Raw genomic sequence first — 20,717 nt, 5'->3', positions numbered from 1 at the left:
AGACATCAAAAAAAAAATTTAATGAAGTGGCAGCTGCACAGACATCTGTACACCTTTCCACAATTTTAAATTAGTTTTTACATTTCTGAAGTCTTCCCACTGGAGCAAAAACAACAAAGGATTCTAAGCAAACTGAGCCCCAGCACCCTCCACAGCAGCCCTTCAATCGTCTACTCCAACCACACTCCACCCTCCCCACAGGCACTTCTTGCACAGCCAGGCCAGTGTGAAGCCAGCTCTGTTCCCACAACAACTTGTCCCTCCCACAGCTCCTCTCAGTGGACCCCACCACTCGCCCGGTTTCTAAAGCCAGAAGACTAGAGACCATCATTCACTCTCAGCTCCTGACACTCACACTCCATTCCATCAATTTAATCTACAAAAAAATGTACCACAAAACCTAACCAAGTAATCCCCAGAGAAGCCTTTAAATGGGCAAAAAGCAAACCCCAAGTGTCCCCTCCCCTCAGGAATAGCCCTGAGCAGGGAACCAGTGTAGAGAGAAAGCCATTCTCTAAGACCAAGCCCTGACCTGACTGTAGATGAGGTCCAGGAGGAAGACAGGCAGTCCCCGAGTAGAGCCATCCTAGGATCCCAGGATGGGCATCTCTGTCATTGTTACCATGCAACACAACTAGGACACAGACCTCTCATGAAAAAGCAAAGGTGTTGGTATCACAGACTCATGTAGACTAGCCAGGGAAGACTGATACTTGTAGTTAACTTAGGAACCACCAGAAACAGAAAACATCTTGTTCTCAGCCAACTCCTCCTCCTCCTGCCCAACTCAGATGATCTGTAGAGTCCTCCAAACCTCCACAGGATGGCACCATGCACTCCCCATCAGACAACTCGACAGGCTGCATTAATCCCTCCACCAGACAAACTGAGCCCAAGCACAGGACAGTGTCACTCACCTCTGACCCCAGTGCCTGGCTCTCATCAGGCACTGCCTGCATAACAAAAAACACATTTATTCCTACTCTAAAGAACCGGAAAATGGCTTTTGTCTTTGTTTTAATTTTGTTTCTTAAAGTTGCATGATATATTATTGCAGCATACTTACGTTTCAATGTAGCTGGAAGGAGTGTGAGAGACATTGTCAAGTCGCTCCTGTAAAGCTGCCAAAACTTGAGGATTCTGCATCACCTGATCTGTGAGCTTTTCTAATGAGTTAAAAACAAGACCAAAAATATTTAAAATATGCCCACTAGAGAATAGTCAAGACTTGAAAATTACCAACATGTATCTATGTAGCTTTGATTAGCTACCTTCATTTCTAAATGTAGCCAGTAACTTCTTAAAAACATCTGTTTTGAAAATAACTAAAATTTATTTTAAAAGCATTTAATACTCCATGTTAATCACCTAAGTGGGTGGTTACAAATCTTCTGAAGGGACACCCAGAGATTCTTGGTTGTCACCTGTAGCTGTGTAGGCCCCAACCTCACAACTGAGGACAACATGAACTGCTAAGTTCAGGTGGGCTACCTCACCTCTCTCCCCAAGTCCCACAGTGGTGTCCAGACGCCAAGGACATGGATGAGATGGATCAGTTCCTCAAAATAAAACAGCACCCACTTGTGGCCCAGCTCACTTCCAAGCCGTGACTTCACAGTCCAGAAAAGCTCTGTTCTTGCAAGCCCCCTGGCAGCACTGTGCTTTCACGTTTTCTGTGCCCAAGTTGCTGCCAATGTCTTGTATGCCCTTCTGTCCAATCCTGCCTCCTCCACGATGCACTCCCTGACGATCCTTCTCCCCTTACAGCTTATTCCCATTTATACTTAACTTATAATACTGAGTTGCTTGTATCTAGAAACCCATTTCCCAATAAACAAATGAGATGTGGAGTGGGTGTAACTGTCCTTTCTCTCAACTGTGACTATGGAGTGGTATGATACCTGGCTCATGGTAAAGACTCTAAATGTTTCTTGAATAATTTCCCTCTTAATGATATAATACGAAACCCAAACATGGCACCCTTTCTTCTCTCAAAAGGCAGTGCCTGTCTGGGAGTTCTCCCTGACGTGGGCAAGCTGAGCACCCCAAGTCTTCAGTCGACTTTACTATCCAGAATCCCAAACACAACCACCAACACGAAGCACTGTGTATCTGCACGTGATGTGTGTAATTTTGTATATATAAGACTATATACCTGTACAATATATAAATACTACATGTACATACAAACACATCTCTAGCTCTGTCCCCTGAAAGGGCCTGGGAATAATGACATCTAGCGTCTGTATTTTGGTTTCTAAGTATCTTTCCCCACTGAAAGGAACAGGGCCCCTTGGGCAAATAGCAGACTCCAGGTCTGGGGCAAGGACAGCTCAGGGTAAGATGGAACATCACATTGTGCTACAAAGCTACCAAAACTCAAAAACTGGTGGGGACATGTCAAAAGAACTCAGAAGCCGGCTTGAAGGGACTCCCCCGACCAAATGGGACAATTTGTACGCCAACAAGAATAATGATGGCAACTGAAAACGCGCTGAATAAAATAACCCACGAGTCTACAGCAGCACTAAAGTAAGGGGAGGGAAGGTTCTTCTTTAACACGTGGTGCATGGTAGGATTGGCAGAATTAGACAAACACCCTTTTGCAACCACCAGTACCATTACTGATCCAGGCAAGGACCATCAACAGGTATTCAAACTGCCCTGCAAGTCTGAAGGAGAACAGGACACCTGTGCATGCCCAACAGATTGCCTCAAGGTCAAAGTACCTGAACAACAGAGAAGCCTGGCAGACACCACCTTAACCAAGTTGTCTTTCTTAGTGTCCTCTGAGTCAGGGGCCTGGCTGACACCACATGCCTCCTGAACCACATCACCTGTGTGCCATGCTTGCCACAGTGTTTACCCTGAATCTCATCAGGAGGAAACGACCAGACAAATCCAGATTGTGGGCTTTCTACAAGACAACCATGGCCCAGAGTGTTCTGATACGTCAATGCAATGACAGATAAAACAGACATGTGGGGATGTGACTCTGGAACAAAGGAGATACAACTAAACACAAAAGCAAGATCCCGGACTAGTCCCTAGACCTGGATGTGGGGCAAAAAGATCAGCTGAAAAAACCAGGGATGCATGAACATGACTGCATGCTGTATAACATACTGTATCAATGTTAAGTTTACTGGTGTGGTAATGGTACTGTGGTTATAAGAATTCATTCTAGCTTTCAGGAAATTTACACTAAATGGTTTTAGGCAAAAAGAGTTAGAATATCCACAATTTGTTTTCAAACAGTTCAGGAGGAGGAAAAAGTATGCACATACACATTTTTTAATGGGGGAAAGATTATCACATCTATAAATTTACTGATAAAATGATAATTCTGGGATCTGCTTCAAACAACCAGGGAGGGGAAGTTAAATGTATAGATAAAGAAGACTGGTCAGGGGCTGGCCAGTTAGCTTAGTTGGTTAGCACAACCTTGCAACATCAAGCTCAATGGTTTGGTTCTCCCTAATGGCCAGCAGCCAAAAAAATAAAAATAAAGGAATTTTTAAAAAGACCAGTCACTTGCGAACTAATGCTAAAGCTGAGAGATGGCAGGTACAGGAGGTGTACCGTACTATTCTCTTTACTTCTGTAGTCTGTATTTCCTATAATAAAAACATTTTTAAATGAGGTAATGATTTTCATTTCATTTTATTTTATTTTATTTATTTTTATTTTTTTTTAAAAGATGACCGGTAAGGGGATCTTAACCCTTGTCTTGGTGTTGTCAGCACCACACTCAGCCAGTGAGTGAACCGGTCATCCCTATATAGGATCCGAACCCGTGGCCTTGGTGTTATCAGCACCACACTCTCCTGAGTGAGCCACAGGCCGGCCCATTATTTTCATTTTAACTACTCTTAACTTTCCCCAAATCTCTGAAGTGTAGTAATCCTTTATGGCATTATTATAATGGTTCCCTCCCCACATGCAGACCCTGCAGCCATGACTTCTCTCACGCACACAGTGAACTGACCTGCATCACCACTTGCATTTTTAGCAGTCTCCACGGAATCTGAAGGAACCCCATCTGAAAAACTAGAACATTATGTTTAAAAAGTGCTACTGTAAAACAGTTCCAAACACAAACAGCATAAATGGTTGTTTTTCTTATTCCTTCAATATATTAAGAGGTGTCTCTACAGTGACTTCAGATCTGGGTGGAGGAGAACTACTGACACACTCTGTGTCTCATCGGAGAGATACTTACTTTCCTTTCTGTTATTGAAAAATATTCTAACACTTACCATCCCCCTGTTCACTGCTAACACACATGCCACCCTATAGAGTTTAATTTCCAGCCCGAACCAAAGCTTCTTAGTTTTCATTTCTACAACTTCTTTTCTCACAAAATCTGCTTCCAACCCTCAAACCAAACCAACCAAACAAAAAATATGCCACTGTCTGGTCAGCTGCTCTGCGATCAAAGCAAAGCACTCTTACCAAGTCAAGGCAGTGCCCACAGCAGCTCTGTAAGGGAAGCTTGCAAAGTCTCCAAAACCACGAGACTTCGTGAGAACAGATCCAACACTTTTCAAAGATTTCTGGACACACCCCCCTCCTCAAAAAAAAAACATCAAGTAATGGACAGAAACAAAAGTAATCTTCAATCTGAAAACTAAAAGTTTCACTTGGACCACCTGTGGCTACAGAAGGTTAGAATGAAGTTAATCACATGATTTCACCCTGGGGGGAGGGCCACTATGCTTCAGGAACAAAGACTGCTTTCCACAAAAGGCTTTAAGTATCAATATTTGAGACCCTTCATGTCCCAAGCAATTCCTTTATGGGTTTAAATACAGAGAAAGAAAGGAGCCACCAGCTAGAGCATGAAATGCATGTAACTTTGATCCTAGCGATGCTTAGGCTTGGCTCTTGCTCACCAAGTCTTACACTCCAACAGACAAAGTCCATTCAGCTTACCTGTTATCTGCCATCTGAAGGTTTTTATCACCTACGAATTAAAAAGAGTTACAATAATTATATTCACAAACAAAAATATTTGTTCAAATATACTCTTTAGCAGTGACAGTCATCTAGGGGATGGAGATCCACTAGAAGGGGCAGGAGAGAATTTCCTGGGGTAATCAAAATGTCCCAGACCTTGACTGAGATTACTTGGGTACACACATTTGTCAAAACTCATTAATTATACACTTAGGATCTGTGCATTTCATTACTTGCAAATTTTACTCATAAAAATGTCTCTGGGCCGACCCTGTGGCGCACTCGGGAGAGTGCGGCGCTGGGAGCGCGGCAGTGCTCCCGCCGCGGGTTCGGATCCTATATAGGGATGGCCGGTTCGCTCGCTGGCTGAGCGTGGTGCGGCCGGTCACAAAAAGACCAAAAAAAAAAAAAAAAAAATGTCTCTTACTGGCACTAAAATGACTGGACCTCAGAGTAAGAACAAGTAATCAATTCTAATTTGCCTTATCTCTGTAATAAATTTTAGCAACAGAAACATACATTAATGCTAGCCCAATTACTACAGAGTAATTCAAACTATTTACTGGTGCTTACGTTGTCTTTCACAAACTAACTTGCAGGATGATTTTCCAATTTTGTTTATTCTGTACCTTCTACACTAAAGGCATACTGCTTGTGTAAAAACATTACGTAATATACTCAGTCTGATCCCACTTTTATAAGACATATATTAAAAATGACTATCTCTTTAAAAAGTTATATAATCTCCCGAGCTAACTGGGGCGGTGGGGGGACTCGGCCACACCCCCACAACACCCACAACCAGCCTAGCAACAACCAACTAGCCACTGCAAGTAGCGCCCTCTTGCACCCCAGGCTCCCAAGCTGGAGCGATGGAGGGGCGAGGGCTTCAGTCAGCCACACTGCCCTGACTTCTGCACCCAGCCCAGCAATGACCAAGACACCGCTGGAAGCCCCCTGGTCTCCCCTGCAGGAATGAATGGAAGTGCCACAGGCCTCAATCCTACCCCTCCTCCTCCCTCCCTATTTCCTTCCTCCTTCCCTTCTCCCCCTTCCCCCAACTGCTCTGCAACATCGTAGAATGTAAAATAATATTGATAAATAAACTTTTTAAAAAAGTGATACAAACAATAAAAAAACTAAAAAAAAATTATCTGTAGACATCTATATAGAATTAGGCAACTTTTTTTTTTTGGCAGCTGGCCTATACAGGAATCCGAATGACTTTCTGCCTATGAATATTAAAGATAGATTCTAGAGCATTTAGTACTTAAATAGAAGAACTTGATTATAATAAAATTTCAAAACCCAATCTAACTGCAGTCAAAGTAACATCTAGGGCCGACCCCGTGGCGCACTCGGGAGAGTGAGGCGCTGGGAGCGCAGTGACGCTCCCGCCGCGGGTTCGGATCCTATATAGGACTGGCCGGTGTGCTCACTGGCTGAGTACCGGTCGCGAAAAAGACAAAAAAAAAAAAAAAGTAACATCTAAATGCATAGCTTAAAATGGTCCCTAAATGTAAAATAAAATTGAGGAGTGGTTATGAAGCTTCTTAAAATGAGATGTAGAAAATACACTTGAGACCTTCTCTGAAAGGCTGTTTCAGCTGTAAACTAGTTAATATTCATTCTTGGGTATTTGAGCAAAGCCCAACCATTCAATCCCAAAGCTTATGGTAAAAAACAACAATAACAACAAAAACTTTGTACTGAGATAAATAGCTCCAGGGGGTGCTCAGTTGGTTAGTGTGTGGAGCTGTTAACACCAAGGTCCAGGGTTCAATCCCTGTGCCAGACATACCCCCACCCCAAACAAAACAAAAATAGCTCCGATTAGAATTTACAATCTACAATTGTTTTGTATTTAACTCAACTGCATTTTTCCTTTTATTTAGGTTTTTACTGTTTCAAAATAAAACATGCTAATTATTTTTAAAATTCAAAATACTACAGAAGCATTACATTCTGTTTCAAAAAAAAATTAAATTAAAAGTAACGCAACAAATGCTCCAATGGCTGGCCATGCTCACACCACCATGCCAGCGTTATCCAAACCCAGCCCTTCATCAAGCATGGTTTAAAAACCCTCCAGGGGTTCCCACAGCTCTCAGCAGAGTTCAAACTCATTCCACACAGAATCCAAATTCCTATAATTTCCAGCCCTGTCTACCTCACCATGCTCATTCCCAGCTCATGCTCCTTGTACATGTCTACTGCACTCACAGTGTTTCCAAGTTCATAATCTGCTTTTTCTCACATTACAAATGCAAGGTAGGTCTTCATAATAATTATGTTTGACGACAATATTCTAAAAGCTAACACACATTTTACCTGCTGTTAAGTACTGAGATAGGTTTTTTCTATTATATACCTTTAATAATGTCTCTATGAACATCTTAGGTTATATGGCTTCCCACCCTCTGGTTATTCCTAATTTACATGGCAATTATAGAATTGCCATGGTAGGGTTTCTGGTCAAAGGGCATGAATGAATCCTGATACATATGGCCAAACTGGTTACCCGATGACATCAACTATAATATGGCTACATAATTAAAGCTCTCAAAAGCCTAACAAGTATATCTAATAGCACCTTCCCTGGACTACGCACTCACTAATTGCTGAAGAGAGCCCACTATCCTGGAAGCAGCTTTCACGGCCAGTTTAATGGACAGACTCTCGTTTTCACCACCCAATCAATAATCCCTAATAAAGCCTCACAATTTGCAACAAGTCCCAGACTAGCAAGGGACCTATGTGCCAGGCACTTCGTACACTGTATTTTTGAGCGGCTGGCCATTATAGGGATCTGAACCCCTGACCTTGGTGTTGCTAGCACCACACTATCCCAAGTGAGCTAACCACTTCATACATTTTATGCTCAATCAGTTCTACCAGGGAGGGACTGTCCTCAGTTCATAGAAGAAAGCTGAGGCCTGGAAAGGTAAGATGCTTAATCCAAGCTCACGCGGCTAGTAAGACATGCATGTGGATGTCAAATCCAGACCCTCCTGACCTTCCCCACCACCACCAGCCATTCCACTCCTTGCTGCTTTTACGTGCTCAATCACAGATGATGCCTCTTGAACACAGGACAAGCAACAGTTTATTCGGGCCAGAATCCTGCTGTTCAGTAGCATGCCCCAGAAATTCACTGTGTCTAGAAACAGAGTGTGAAAATATCCCCTTTCTATCCTGTTCACTATGTGGTCCAGAACCCATAACAGCTCCAGGCACGAGTACCTGATGAACGCATAAACACCTTATTTCAAGACATAGGCCAAAGAGCTTCGCCTTTCAATGGAATGACACTTACTCCAACTTAATAGATTCCATCCATACAAAGACTCAATTTTCGTGTATGTGAAGGCATGGGCTGTTTATTATTATTTCTGGTGATATGATGTCGGATGAAGTGAAACTCATCAAAATATTATCAAAAAAAAAAAAGCGCTAAATCAAGGATAGAAAGAGAAAAACAAAATAATAAATTTAAACAGTGGGAAAAAATAATTTTGAGGACTAAAAAAAAACAACCACCACCCAACCCAGAACTCAATGTCCAGAACAGAGTAGACACAATGAACAATCTGCTTTAATCTGGGTTTGAATTCTGCCCCTATCATTTCCTCTGCACCTCAGTTTCATCTTCCATGACTGGAAGACAGGACTTACCCAAGAAGTCAATATGAAGACACAAGAGCATGCCGGGTCTCTCCACTTCTAACTGAAATAAGCACGCACACTATTCTATCTACTGCTTGACATGAAACCACAAATCAAGTTACTTTAAACACTGCTCCCTTTCTATAAGAAAAAATTATGAAGAGTTCAATTAGTTCAATTAGCTAGAGTTCAATTAGTCAAGTTTCATCACCACAAATTATTTACTTTTGTTTAGCAATCCCTAACACTATCAAAATAGAAAAGTTATAAGGAACTATCAAATTTGTGGGTTTGAGAAAAATAAAACATACATTTGTTTTAAATGCTGATATGCTGACTTTAATATTTGTCTTATGAAACCAGAGTCCCAAGCCTCATCAGGAAAGCTCTCCTACTTTTAAAAGGCAATCAAGAGATCTACTGTACAACATGGTGACTGCAGCTGGTAACATTGTGTTGTACACTTCAGAATAGCTGAAAGTAGACTTTAAGTGTTCTCACCACACACAAGTACGTGAGGTAATGCATGTTAAATAGCTGACTTAGCCATTCCACAAAACCACATGTTGTATACCATAAATACATACAGTTTTTACTTGCCAATTAAAACACTAAATAATAATAAAGAATAAATAAAAGGCAAGTTAAATTATGAAAGGGACACGAAGCAAAAGAATTTTCTAAATTGTCAAAAGAACGCAGCAGTTCAGGTTCCCTCACAAGGTCAATAACTTTTATGTGTCTACAATTCTAAACCTGGTTTGGCAAGCAAATTTCCATGATTACACAAATGAATGTCCTGCTTTTATTTAAGACACCACAACAAGCCTATTTATAGATTAATTTCCTTTTACTCCAAACAAAAAAACTGTTTTCATGGAGAAAAATTTTTAATTTTTGTAGCAAATTATCTATTCTAACTGTACATTCCTAATATTTATCTGAAAACATTTAGTCTACAGGTAGATAATTTCAAATTATAACTACATAATTTTTAACTGAGCCACTTTTGAGAAAAAAAGAAAGCATAAGCTGGGGCATATGATCACACTTCACAAAACCAAAATTTTTATCCATGAATTATCTGTCCTAATAAAGTCAAAAGTACTCAGAAGTTTTTTTAATGATTCAGATTCCCTTACCCAGTAGCCACCAAAAAAAAAAAAAACCCAGATAACTAATGATGAAAATTAAGTATAATTTTTTTTTTAAGACTCTAGAACTTCCTTACTGTCTTATAATCCTTATTAAGGATGTTTAGTTACACGAACTCTCAAGCCCAACAACTGGTTCACATGAAGCCTGAGGGGTGGTGACTGGACCCTATCAACCTGAGAGGGAGTCTGATCGGCCACGGGCACAGGTCCAAATGCTCCAGCTCCAAGTGATGGATCATGTTTTAGCTTTAGGACCACTTCAGAAGCAGCAGAGGAAAGATCTATTCAAAGAAGGAATCAGGAACCTCCCCCTAAGGACATCCCAACATCCCTACCTACAAAACCTGACCAATATACGAAGCCCAGAGACAGCCCAGATTTCATTCATATTACCCCTGGTCAGCAGATTCCTTATCCAGTTTATCATTATCATTCCCTAGTATCAGAAGCTAATCATGTTAATTAAATCTACTAGCAGATAAGTGAAACATCTAAAGTAAACAACTAAGTAACTTATTAAGTTTCCAAACTAATGGAAGATGTTGTTAACCAACATACTTATGCAATTAAAAAATGAAGGTGAAGGGCTGGCAGGTTGGCTCAGTTGATTAAAGTGCAGTGCTATAACACCACGGTCAAGGGTTTGGATCCCCATACCAAACAGCCGCCAAAACAAACAAATAAATAAGGGAGGAGAATATATCCAGATCCTAAACTCACACAGGAAGTCTTAAAATAATGTTCAAAATGATTTAAATCATATTTAATGACCGATAATCTAATATATATGCACCTCCTTCATCTTTTGGCATTTATCGAAAAGTTTAATTAGAAAAAAATTACCCGTAATATATGCCATTACTATTAACTCTAAACCTATTGAGCAGGCACAAGGACCAAAGCCCTAACTGAGCATGCACCCATGACACGACCAGGAAGAACAGGATGGACCACCTCCAATGATGCTGGCCTGCACCCCTTAACTCCTTTCCCTATAAAAGACCCTGAACAGCTCCCCTAGGGGGGCTAACTTTACTGTAGCTACAACTTCCCTTAAGCATAAGTCTGTCTCCTCTTTTAATAAAGCATTGCTTGCTGTGAAAAGAACAGAAAAGAAAAAAATCACATATAATATATGCAATTACTATTTGCCAATTAAAACTAAAATAAAAAAGTGTTTTAAGTCACACATATGTTTACAGATGAACCAAGACTGGCAAATAGGTAATTGTTGAAGCTAGGTGATAGGCATAGGGGATTAGTACTTTTCTGTTCCTGACAAACATGAAACTTTTCATTATAATGTTCAAAAAAAGGGCCGGCCCTTGGCTTACTCGGGAGAATGTGGTGCTGATAACATCAAGGCCATGGGTTTGGATCCCATATAGGGATGACCAGTTAGCTCACGGTGAGTGTGGTGCTGACAACACCAAGTCAAGGGTTAAGATCCCCTTACCCGTCATCTTTAAAAATAATAATAATAATAATAATAATAATAATAATAATGTTAAAAAAAACAATGAACAAACAATACATTTGTCTTCCCACTAAAAACATGTTCCACAAGGGCAGAGACCCTGTCTAGTTGCTCAATGCAGAAGTCCCAGGGCCCAGCACAGGACTTGGCGTGAGGTAAGGGGCCAGAAAAATCTCTGCTTAGTTAACTCATTAATTCACTGCTGTTGAGTGACAATTTGCCTGTGTGTTACCTGTATACATTATGGCACCGGGGACCCCACACACACCTTAGCCCAATTTGCCTGTGTGTTACCTGTATACATTATGGCACCGGGGACCCCACACACACCTTAGCCTTTCCCATGCAGTCTGAAGACACAGGGTAGTGACATGTCCTCAGTCATGTCTGCTTATGTGATCGACTCAAGTAACTATCACCAGACAATACTGGACCATCTCCTCAGAGACTTGCTGGAGGCCAAGCCCCCAAGTTTCAGGATGAGAGTAAAACATGATTTCCTCTCCTTAACCAACACTCTACTTCTACTCGAGGCACAGTGTCTTCTCCCTCTCCTCCACTCTTCTCCACAATTCATTAGTATATGACTTCATGAGGCAAACACTTGAAAGTTTTCTTAATCCAGTATTTAAAGGTCTTGTCACTTTGTCAGTAAGGCGTTTCCCTCTCCACCCCACTTCAAATTGCAACCTCCAAGTCCCTACTCCTCTCCATTTTCTTTCTTCAAAAGCACCTACCACCATCTAAATTATTTGTCTCCCACTGCAGAAATGAGGGCAAAGCCTTTTGACTGATTTATTCAGTGTGAGACCCCAATGAATAAGCAGATGCAAAGCACTGAAAGTTACTTTGCAATAACTGGGTAAATATGTACTGTTTTAAATCACAATACTTATAACCTTTGTACATAAATAAAGTGTACAGTCGATCTTTCTACCACAAAACTATTAATCAGAAATCACCTCATCTTGTTTTTAAACAAGCTTTTTTGGATAATGATAAAATACCACATTAAAAAAGTCCCAAAGACACGGAATTGAAGCACATTTAGTTGTAACAGCTCACAGAAGACACTTGTAAGGGGAAACTTAAGGCTCACAGTGAGTGGTCAAGATCAAAAGGTAAAGTCTACAAAGTGATCCTTTGTCATCTTCATACTACAAAAATATAATGCCTTTCCTGTTACTAAATAATCACAAAATTTAAAATTCAATGTCAAACGAAGTGTAGCAGCCCTACTTGCTCTTAAGAAGGCAGGGAGGAAAACCAATGACTGTCAAATGAAAACAAATCTATGTCATCACAAACTATTTCTTAAAAATTTTATAACGGTCAAACAAAATTCTTCACTATCTATCAACAGGGTTTTCTAGTTACAAACGACATGTTCAAAGACAAATCTCAAAACTGCAGTTTAGGGAGGCACAAATTTGCTAACTGAGTTGAGAAGGCCCCATGCAAAGTAAGCTGAGGCCAGAAGAGGTTTCCTGTATAGATTCCGCATCAGCTACTTCCTATCACCACAGAAGTAGAAGAATCAAACTAAGTAATATCAGCCTTTTATTCCGGATGCCTAAAACACTTTAAACAAAAAAGTAAACACTCCTTTGCTAGCAGCTCCAGACCAAACTCCCAACAAGCTCATTGCTGCTGCCTTATCATTCATATATAGGACGTCACTGGGAGGACTGGTTCCCAGCAGCAACGGAATCTGCCTGTTTCATACAGCTAGCTCATGGCCCTTAGGCTTTGGGAATTTAAATCATCCCCTTGCCCACAGGATACTTTTCTTCCAAATCAAACCAAAAACTTATGTTCTCTGGCTATGGTTTTGGAAGTACAAGATAAACTTATCAAAATAATTTTTAAACTGCAGACAACCAAAAAAAGGGGGGGGGGGAAGCACCTGTAAAAATAAGTAATTCTGAACCCCATTATGCCAAAACTGCTCAAAAGAAGAAAAATGGAAAAAGATTTCAATCCCAACACTTAGCTGGGAACAGCGAACACAGGGAATTAAAACGCTCTCAATAACATGAGGCTACTAAAAACCCTGACAGATAATGGAAATATTTTAATTAAAGATTCAAGTACAAAATTAGACTGTAATGTGTGGTATGAACACCTTCCACCTCTAAGTACTTAATCTCTATAAAACTATGAACTACCTCATACAGGTAAAAAATCTCTAAGCTCAAAATTCCACAGAAGAGCCTGATAGTTAATCTAAATGGCCACAACACCACAATGCCCTGGTACATTTTGAGGACAACATCCTAAAACATATGCGTTTTTTTCAGAATTCAATTTACCCGCTATCAAACCTGAAAATCATAAAACCAGCTATTCTGAAGAATTCAACCAATTTCTCCAATTACTATTCTATATTTAATTTGAAAAACAGTGCAGGACACAAAGCTTATAACACAAAATTCACAAAAGAAGTGTTTAGATGTTATGATACAAAGGCACGGATAACTGCAGACATCATGAATGAATTAACATTTCCAACCAGGTTAAAAAAAAAAAAAAAGACTGCAAATGTATGTGTTATAAGCATTAAGATGATTCATGAAATCATAGCATGAGGGAAAAAAACCTTAAAATGCTACTGAAAATGTTCCTAAGTAAACTTGGGAAGTTTATAATTCCCAAACTTACCTCATTTAAAAAATTAGCTTCTTTTGTGGCTATAATTCTATAAGAAATTACATTTTACAATAGTATTTTTAATGAGCAAAAAGTTCTTATCTTGTATTGATCCTTTCAAATCTCAGAATAAATAGGATAATTTACCTTCCAAAGATGAAAACTGAGATGCCCTGTCACGTAGTTTTTCTTTGTTTGTTTGTTTTGTTTTTCCCAAAAACCTTTTTCTTGTCCCAAAACAACTAAGGAAGCAGCTGATAAATTGAAAAGCTCATTTTCTGGGGCTTCTTTTTCCTGCCAAGTCCGCCTTCTACTACATAACTAATTTTTAAGTCAGCTCCCTCTTCTTTAGCCATTCATTTAATCTCTGGAATATATCCTGATTCTATCACCACTTTCTCTCGTCTAAAGTCCATTTTATACTTGCATATTACTTATTCCACCGACAATCGCTCATCCCAGTCTGAAATAATCCCCATGTTTTACCAGGGGCAGCATTTAGCATTGTATGGAATGACAGAATTCTGAGATGAAACACATCGACCAACCAGATCAAACCCACATAAGCTAGAGTTCGGCTGCGCTGAGCGCAATAATAAAGACGTAATTCCTCACCACAACTTCTTCCATTCTCTCTTCAAAAGCAGTCAATCTGGGCAAAGTCACAACCGCCTGGGTTTTAATCCCCCAGGCTTTGTCAATTTTTACAAGTCCTCATATTTAGTTTACTGAGTAGTTCAGTGGAAAAACATTATCTCAGTTTATTAAGTTACTATGAAATGGGTCAATACGTGCGAAGAGCTGCGGAGTCCCCGGTGTGCAGGGAGCAGAGGTAGCTGGTCGTTGGGAGGTGTGGTCACTACCGCGGAAAGGCAGTCCCCTAAAAACGCCGACTCGAGGTCCAGCGACTCAACCTGCCCGCTCGTACGTTTCTGACACCAGAGGATTTCCACAGCGCGCCCCTAACTGCAGGAGGTGGAGCAGGGACCGCGGCGCGAGAAAGCGAAGAGGCGGGCACGTGAGACCGACCACGCGCGGCCCGGTGCGCCCGACCGAGAGCCGACCGCGTCCGGGGCCACAGGCTCCAGTCCCGCCGGACCCGGAGTCCGGACGCTGCGCGTGGTCCGCCTGACTGCCCGCCCTCGGACAGCCGGAGAAGGGGACGAGGAGCGGGCCCGGCGCCGCCACGGCCGCGGGGGGCGGAGAGCGCGCGGCTCGGGACGCACCCGCCCGCAAGCCCTTCTCCGGGGACGCCGCTTCCAGCCGCTGACACACGGTCGTGAGAGGCGATGCGGGCCCCCCGCCCCGGGCGCCCGTCTGCGCGACTCCGGAAACGCCCCGGCCCGGCGGCGCCCGATGAAGCTCCTCCCGACCTTGGCCGGCGGGTGGCGGCGGAGGGGAGCCCCGCGCCCGGCGGCCCACGACCCGCCCCGCCCCGCCGCCGCCCGCGGGCCCGCCGCGGCCTCCCGACATGGCGCCCGCCGCCGGCCCGCACGTCCACGCCCCGGGCCCCGCGGGCCCCCGGCCGTGCCCTGAGGACCCCGGCCCCCCGGCCTGCCCAGCGCGCCATTACCTGCCGGCGCAGCGCGCCCCACACCTCACTCCTCCTGCGGCAGTTGCGCCGGCGCTGGCTCCGTTCGCTTCAGGGCTGCGCCGCCGTGGCCGCCAACAACGCCGCCTCCCATTGGGCGGGCTGCCTGGCTCCACCCTCCACGAGCAAGGCGAGCTGCGATTGGGCGAGCGCGGCGCAAGTCACTTACGCTTCAGACCCGCGGACGGCAACCCAACGGAAACCGCCCAGGAGGCGGTGCACCGCGCCGCGCTCGGACCGCAAGCCGTATGCAAATCGGGCGCGTGACGTACCCCCCACTCCGTCAGCGAGGCCTCGCCTCCTCCCGCCTTCTTAAAAGGGCCGGCGCGGTGGCGACCACGTGGAGGGCGCTGGGCCGGCCGGCGGCGCCATCCCCGACGGGCGTCACGTCCTCGTAGGGCGCTAGCCGCGGGCCCTGTCACCTGGGTTTTCTCCCACGCCTGCCTTGTTCTCTCACTTTAGTCCCCCCGGCAGTGGGGTGGCGCCGCCAGACCTGCGCTCCGACCGGCCTCCTCAGACCCCCAGCCACCCCATGCCCCGTGCCTGCCTCCTTTTGCAGCCCTTTCCTCCAATCCCTGCCTCCGGGGCTTCGCATGCGGCGCCCTCCGCCTGCGACCGGTTCCACCCACCCCCATCCCGCTGTGGGATCCGGAGCCTGGCTCCCGCTCGCCCCATCCCGAGCTGGAGGCCACCTCCTCCGCGAAGGTCAGGGCTGGGCCCGTCCGCGGCCGCGGTGGGACCGCCTGCTGCCCGTGCTCTCTCCCCTCACGCCCAAGCCCTCGGTGTCCGAGCAGCCACACGGACCACGCCGTCGGCCCGGGCCGCCCGGGAGCTGCGGGGCTGGGCAGGGGGCGGCCCTGCCCCTGTGTCCTGTGCTCCCACTCAGGACATGGGGAGCGGCCTCATCCCTTCCACATCACAGAGTTTGCAGAAACGCATCCAATCTGGCTGAAAATAGTATTCCCCACGCCGGGACTTTTGAGGATGGTTCGTTCCTAGGCTCAACGGTGCTATTATGGGTCTTCATCGCTTTCGTGTCTTTTTTCGGAAACTTTCCTTTTCTTTGGGTGAGGTTGCTTTTGAAGCAATTGCTAATGAGTTTCTCAGCAAATTATTCCCCGTTGTATGCGGTTTAGAATGGGGAAAAGTCGGAAACCATCCGAAGCCTCCCGATGGAGGGGTTAAGGACATAAGGTCGGTTACAGACCTCTGGGGGACCCCCACGTGTGAGCTCAGCCTTGGCCCTGCCTTCTGTGTTTTGGGAGGGGGTGTGCCTGGATTCCTATTTGCCTTATTTGGATTTTCTGACGTTTCTGTAATGATGCTGCTCTGCTTTTGGTGAGGGTGGGGGAGGGCTGGGGCTGGAAGCATAAACAGCAAAAGAAACTGTAAAAGAAAAGAACCCAAGCCTTTTCAAGTTTGAAGGTCTCTCCTCATATTTATTTATTTATTTTAATTTTTAAAATTTTTTTTTAAAGATGACCAGTAAGGGGCTCTTAACCCTTAGCTTGGTGTTGTGAGCACCCTGCTCTCCCAAGTGAGCTGACCAGCCATCCCTATATAGGGATCTGAACCCGTGGCCTTGGTGTTGTCAGCACCACACTCTCCCGAGTGCGCCACGGGACTGCCCTCTTTCCTCCTATTTAATGAAGTCTCAAATCCATCTGCAGCCATCGGGTCTGGCCATGCCTGGATTTTGGGGGCTGGTGTGGGTGGCATCGAGGTGGGTGGAGCCCCCAAGGGAGCTGGGCCTGGTCCTTGGGGGATCTGATGGAGGTGTGGCAGTGGGGTCTTTCCCTGGGGTCCCTTAGTTATTTAGTGGGAGGGTGGGTGACATCCACCCAAAGCCTTTCCATTTGTAACAGTGTTAAGAATGCTGTGTTTATTTCCTGTGGCTGCCACAAACTGGGTGGCTTAAAAAACAGAAATGTATTCTTTATAGTTCTGGAGGCCAGAAGGCCAAGATCAAGGCGGGGCCAGCCCGTGGCTCACTCGGGAGAGTGTGGTGCTGATAACACCAAGGCCACGGGTTCGGATCCCATATAGGGATGGCTGGTTAGCTCACTGGGTGAGCACGGTGCTGACAACACCAAGTCAAGGGTTAAGATCCCCTTACCAGCCATCTTTTAAAAGAAAAAAAAAAAAGTTTCCCAAGGCGTCTCAGGGTGGGTGCCTCAGTCCACCTAGTCTGTCTTACCTTATGCGTGTCTCTGTCTCTTCTTTTTATAAGGACACAAGTCATTGGATTAGGGCCCATCCTAATGACTTCTCTTGAAATGATTACATCTGCAAAGAGCCTGTTTCCAAATGCCACATGCACAGACACCAGGGGTTAGGACTTGAATGTAACTTTTGGGGGCCACTGTGTAACCCACAACATATGCTGAGGTAGTTCCCTGGCATTTGTGACAGCCAGCGGGCTGTGTAGAGGGTAGCAGGGATAAAGGGTGGAGATTCCTGGTAAGACCAGGAGCCAGACAGCTGCTCTGATTCTAGCTGGACAACCTTGGGCAAGTGTCTGTGCCTCCATTTCCCCATCAGTAGAATGGCCGCGGGGAGAGTCAGAACAACATTGGGTGAATGGTTAGCTTGATGCCGTGTCCACTGTTGCTGTTACCACCCCACCCCCACCCGTGGTAGAGACTGAGGCAAGGGAGAGGGGAGGAGACTAACTGCTAGACGTTCAGAGCTGGAGCCCAGCATTGCCCTTTCATCCCAGCTCTCTGTGAGTGGCTCGGCCTGCATTGTATCCGGGTGACATCTGGTCCCTCACTGGCCCTGTGCTTGGGATGAATGCCCTTCCTGGTGGGCCCAGTACAGCCAGGAGCAGTGAACACAGGGCCTGCACGCTGAGTCCAAGACTTGCCCCCACAGTCCTTTGAGGGGCCAGATGTGGCCTGGACACTGCCTGGAGAAAGCAGGCCAAGCCTAGGACGGTGGAGTTTCCCTGTCCACACCCGCAGCCGTCCACAGCCGTGGCCTGCCCTATAGGGCTCTTAAGGGCTTGGGGATTGTGAATGGCATCAAAGTCTTCTCTGACCATATCAGCTCCCTCCTGTCATTTGGGTCTTGCTGGACGTCATCTGAGAGACTTACTGACCATGCTCCCAGCTACGGCACCCTCTGTCTACTTTCCTTACGAGTGTTCACCCACTTATATGGGTGTCTCTCCCTCCTCCTGCCTCTGTCCCCTCGTTGCTGGGAGGAAGAGCATCAGGCAGGCTTCCAGAAGGAAGTGATGCTCGTGCTGATACCCGAGAACCAGCAGGAGGGGCCAGCAGGGTCGCACGTGCAGAGGCTGGAGGGGGCAGCGGCACCACACGTCCCAGGATAGCTCAGGGTGGCTTATGTCCCGGAGACAGCACGGGGAGCCGCTGGGGAGGTGCCGCTGGCTGGCACACGTTTGCTGACAGAGACTGGGGGGTGGGGAGCAGGTGACATGGTGTGGGCTGCGACTCAGTGTCCTCACCCGCAGGTGGGGGTGATGGGCCGACAGCATCCCAAGGGCTCTGTGCCAACCTGGCATCTTCTGAGATCTTGGGTGTGCTGGGGCTGGGATTCCGCAGCAAGAAAGGGACCAAGACCCTCATGCAGCCGGCCTCCTGCAGTGAGCCTCTTTAAACCTGCAAGATGTCTTATTCCCATCTATTGTGACATTAGGTGACATTAGGTGTTCCTGGGTGGGTGCCTCAGTCCTTCACCTGGTCTTTCTTTATGCGTGTCACTTGCCTACCCTGCGACTGTATTTTCTGCCATTATAGCTTTTAGTGGATCTATTTAAATACAGCGCTAAGTCACATCACATGTGTCCTGTTACAGAGGTGAAAGGTATGGGTGTCTCTGTTGTGTCCTGGGGCTGCCACAACAAAGAACCACACACTCGTGGCTTAAAACAATGGAAATTCATTCTGTCACAGTTCTGGAGTCTGCAAGTCTAAAACAAGGTCTGCATAAGGCCACCGTCTCTCCAGAGGCTCTGGGGGAGGGGCCTTCCCACTTCTTCCAGCGTCTGGGGGCCCCGGGCATTCCTTGGCTTGTGGCTTGTCACTCCAGTGTCTGCCCCCATCTTCATGTGGCCGCCTTCCCTGCGGTGTGTATGTCTGTGTCTCTCCTCTTCTTAGAAAGACACCAGTCATGTTGGATTTAGGGCCCACCCTACTCCAGGACGACCTCATCTTCATGTAACTTCATGTAATTACATCTGCAAAGACCCTATTTCCAGATAAGGTTACACTCACGGGTCTTGGTGGACATGAATTTTGGGGGGACACTATTCAACCCAGTACGTCTGTCTCAGAATATCTGGCATTTGCTTTGTGCCATCTGCCGTCTCTCTGCAGGTGGCCCCTGCAGGGTGGCCTCCCTCTGCTTCCCAGTGAGGCGACTGCTCCAGGTGGCCCGGAGTTCCTGGACACTACGTCGAGTGCTCAGAGCTGTGAGGGGCTGAGGCCTGAAGCCTGGCCCAGCACTGTAGGGAGGGGACAGACTCCCCACTGCCCACTCCCACTCAGGGAGCCCGTTCTGCACTCACCCTGGCAGGCTCTGGTGCAGCCCCCAGGGACCTGGGGCACCCACCCTCAGTGGCAGCTCCTCTGGCCGCCCAGTGACAGTGCATTCCCCGTCCCACCTTGGCTTTAAGCACCGGCTCTCAGCATCTTGGGCCCGTGTGTCTGAAGGAACTGCTCTGCTCTGGGCCCAGGTGTCAGGGCCCACCGAAGGGCTTCCCGAAGGCCCCGAGGGTGGTTTCCATCTCAAACCCCACAGTCAGAAAATGGGAACAGGCCCCATCTCCTCGCTGAAGTTTTAGCTCTCAAAAGACAATGGAATTCTGAGAGGCCCACTCACTCTGTCCCTGTACACTTGGACAAACACCCAAGCTTTTGTGACACCAAAGCCTTGTACTGGCATCTTGTTCGTTACTCTGTGGATAGAATCCTTCCTGATTAACCACTGCCCCCAGCAGAATCACCAGCAAGTGGATCTCCATGAGGCCAGGTTCCTTTTCAACCAGGAGGGTCCCTGCTCTTTGTGAGCCAAGCCACCCTCGTGTCCTTGGCTCTCAACCATAGCAGTCCTCCTGTCCGGGTGGGGGGTCCCCAGGGTGCCCTCCACCTCCGCCCTCTATCTACCAGCATGCCCGTGAGCTCTGACCACACCACCCTGCTGCTAGTATCCGTCCGAAGCTCCCTACTGCCCACTAGAGAAATAGGACTGGGGC

General features: G+C 46.0%; 1 protein-coding gene across 3 annotated transcripts in view; it reads right to left on the bottom strand.

Annotated features, from left to right (window-relative positions):
- The window catches only part of NAP1L4 (nucleosome assembly protein 1 like 4), a 42,226-nt gene extending 26,629 nt beyond the window's left edge, over positions 1 to 15,597 (bottom strand). For 2 of the 3 annotated variants that reach the window (XM_063092890.1, XM_063092891.1), the window contains exons 1-4: positions 15,482 to 15,597; positions 4,936 to 4,966; positions 3,989 to 4,050; positions 1,067 to 1,166 (exon numbers count right to left, since the gene is read on the bottom strand). In XM_063092890.1, coding sequence (XP_062948960.1) covers positions 1,067 to 1,166; positions 3,989 to 4,050; positions 4,936 to 4,949 — 176 coding nt within the window. In that variant the 5' untranslated portion in view covers positions 4,950 to 4,966; positions 15,482 to 15,597. The remainder of the gene's footprint in view (positions 1 to 1,066; positions 1,167 to 3,988; positions 4,051 to 4,935; positions 4,967 to 15,481) is intronic. The other variant, XM_063092889.1, reaches the window with a different exon arrangement.
- Positions 15,598 to 20,717: the final 5,120 nt, after the last annotated feature.

This window comes from Cynocephalus volans, chromosome 4 (assembly GCF_027409185.1).
Source record: "Cynocephalus volans isolate mCynVol1 chromosome 4, mCynVol1.pri, whole genome shotgun sequence".
Taxonomy (NCBI): domain Eukaryota; kingdom Metazoa; phylum Chordata; class Mammalia; order Dermoptera; family Cynocephalidae; genus Cynocephalus; species Cynocephalus volans.
This window is presented reverse-complemented; position numbering and strand designations above follow the sequence as displayed.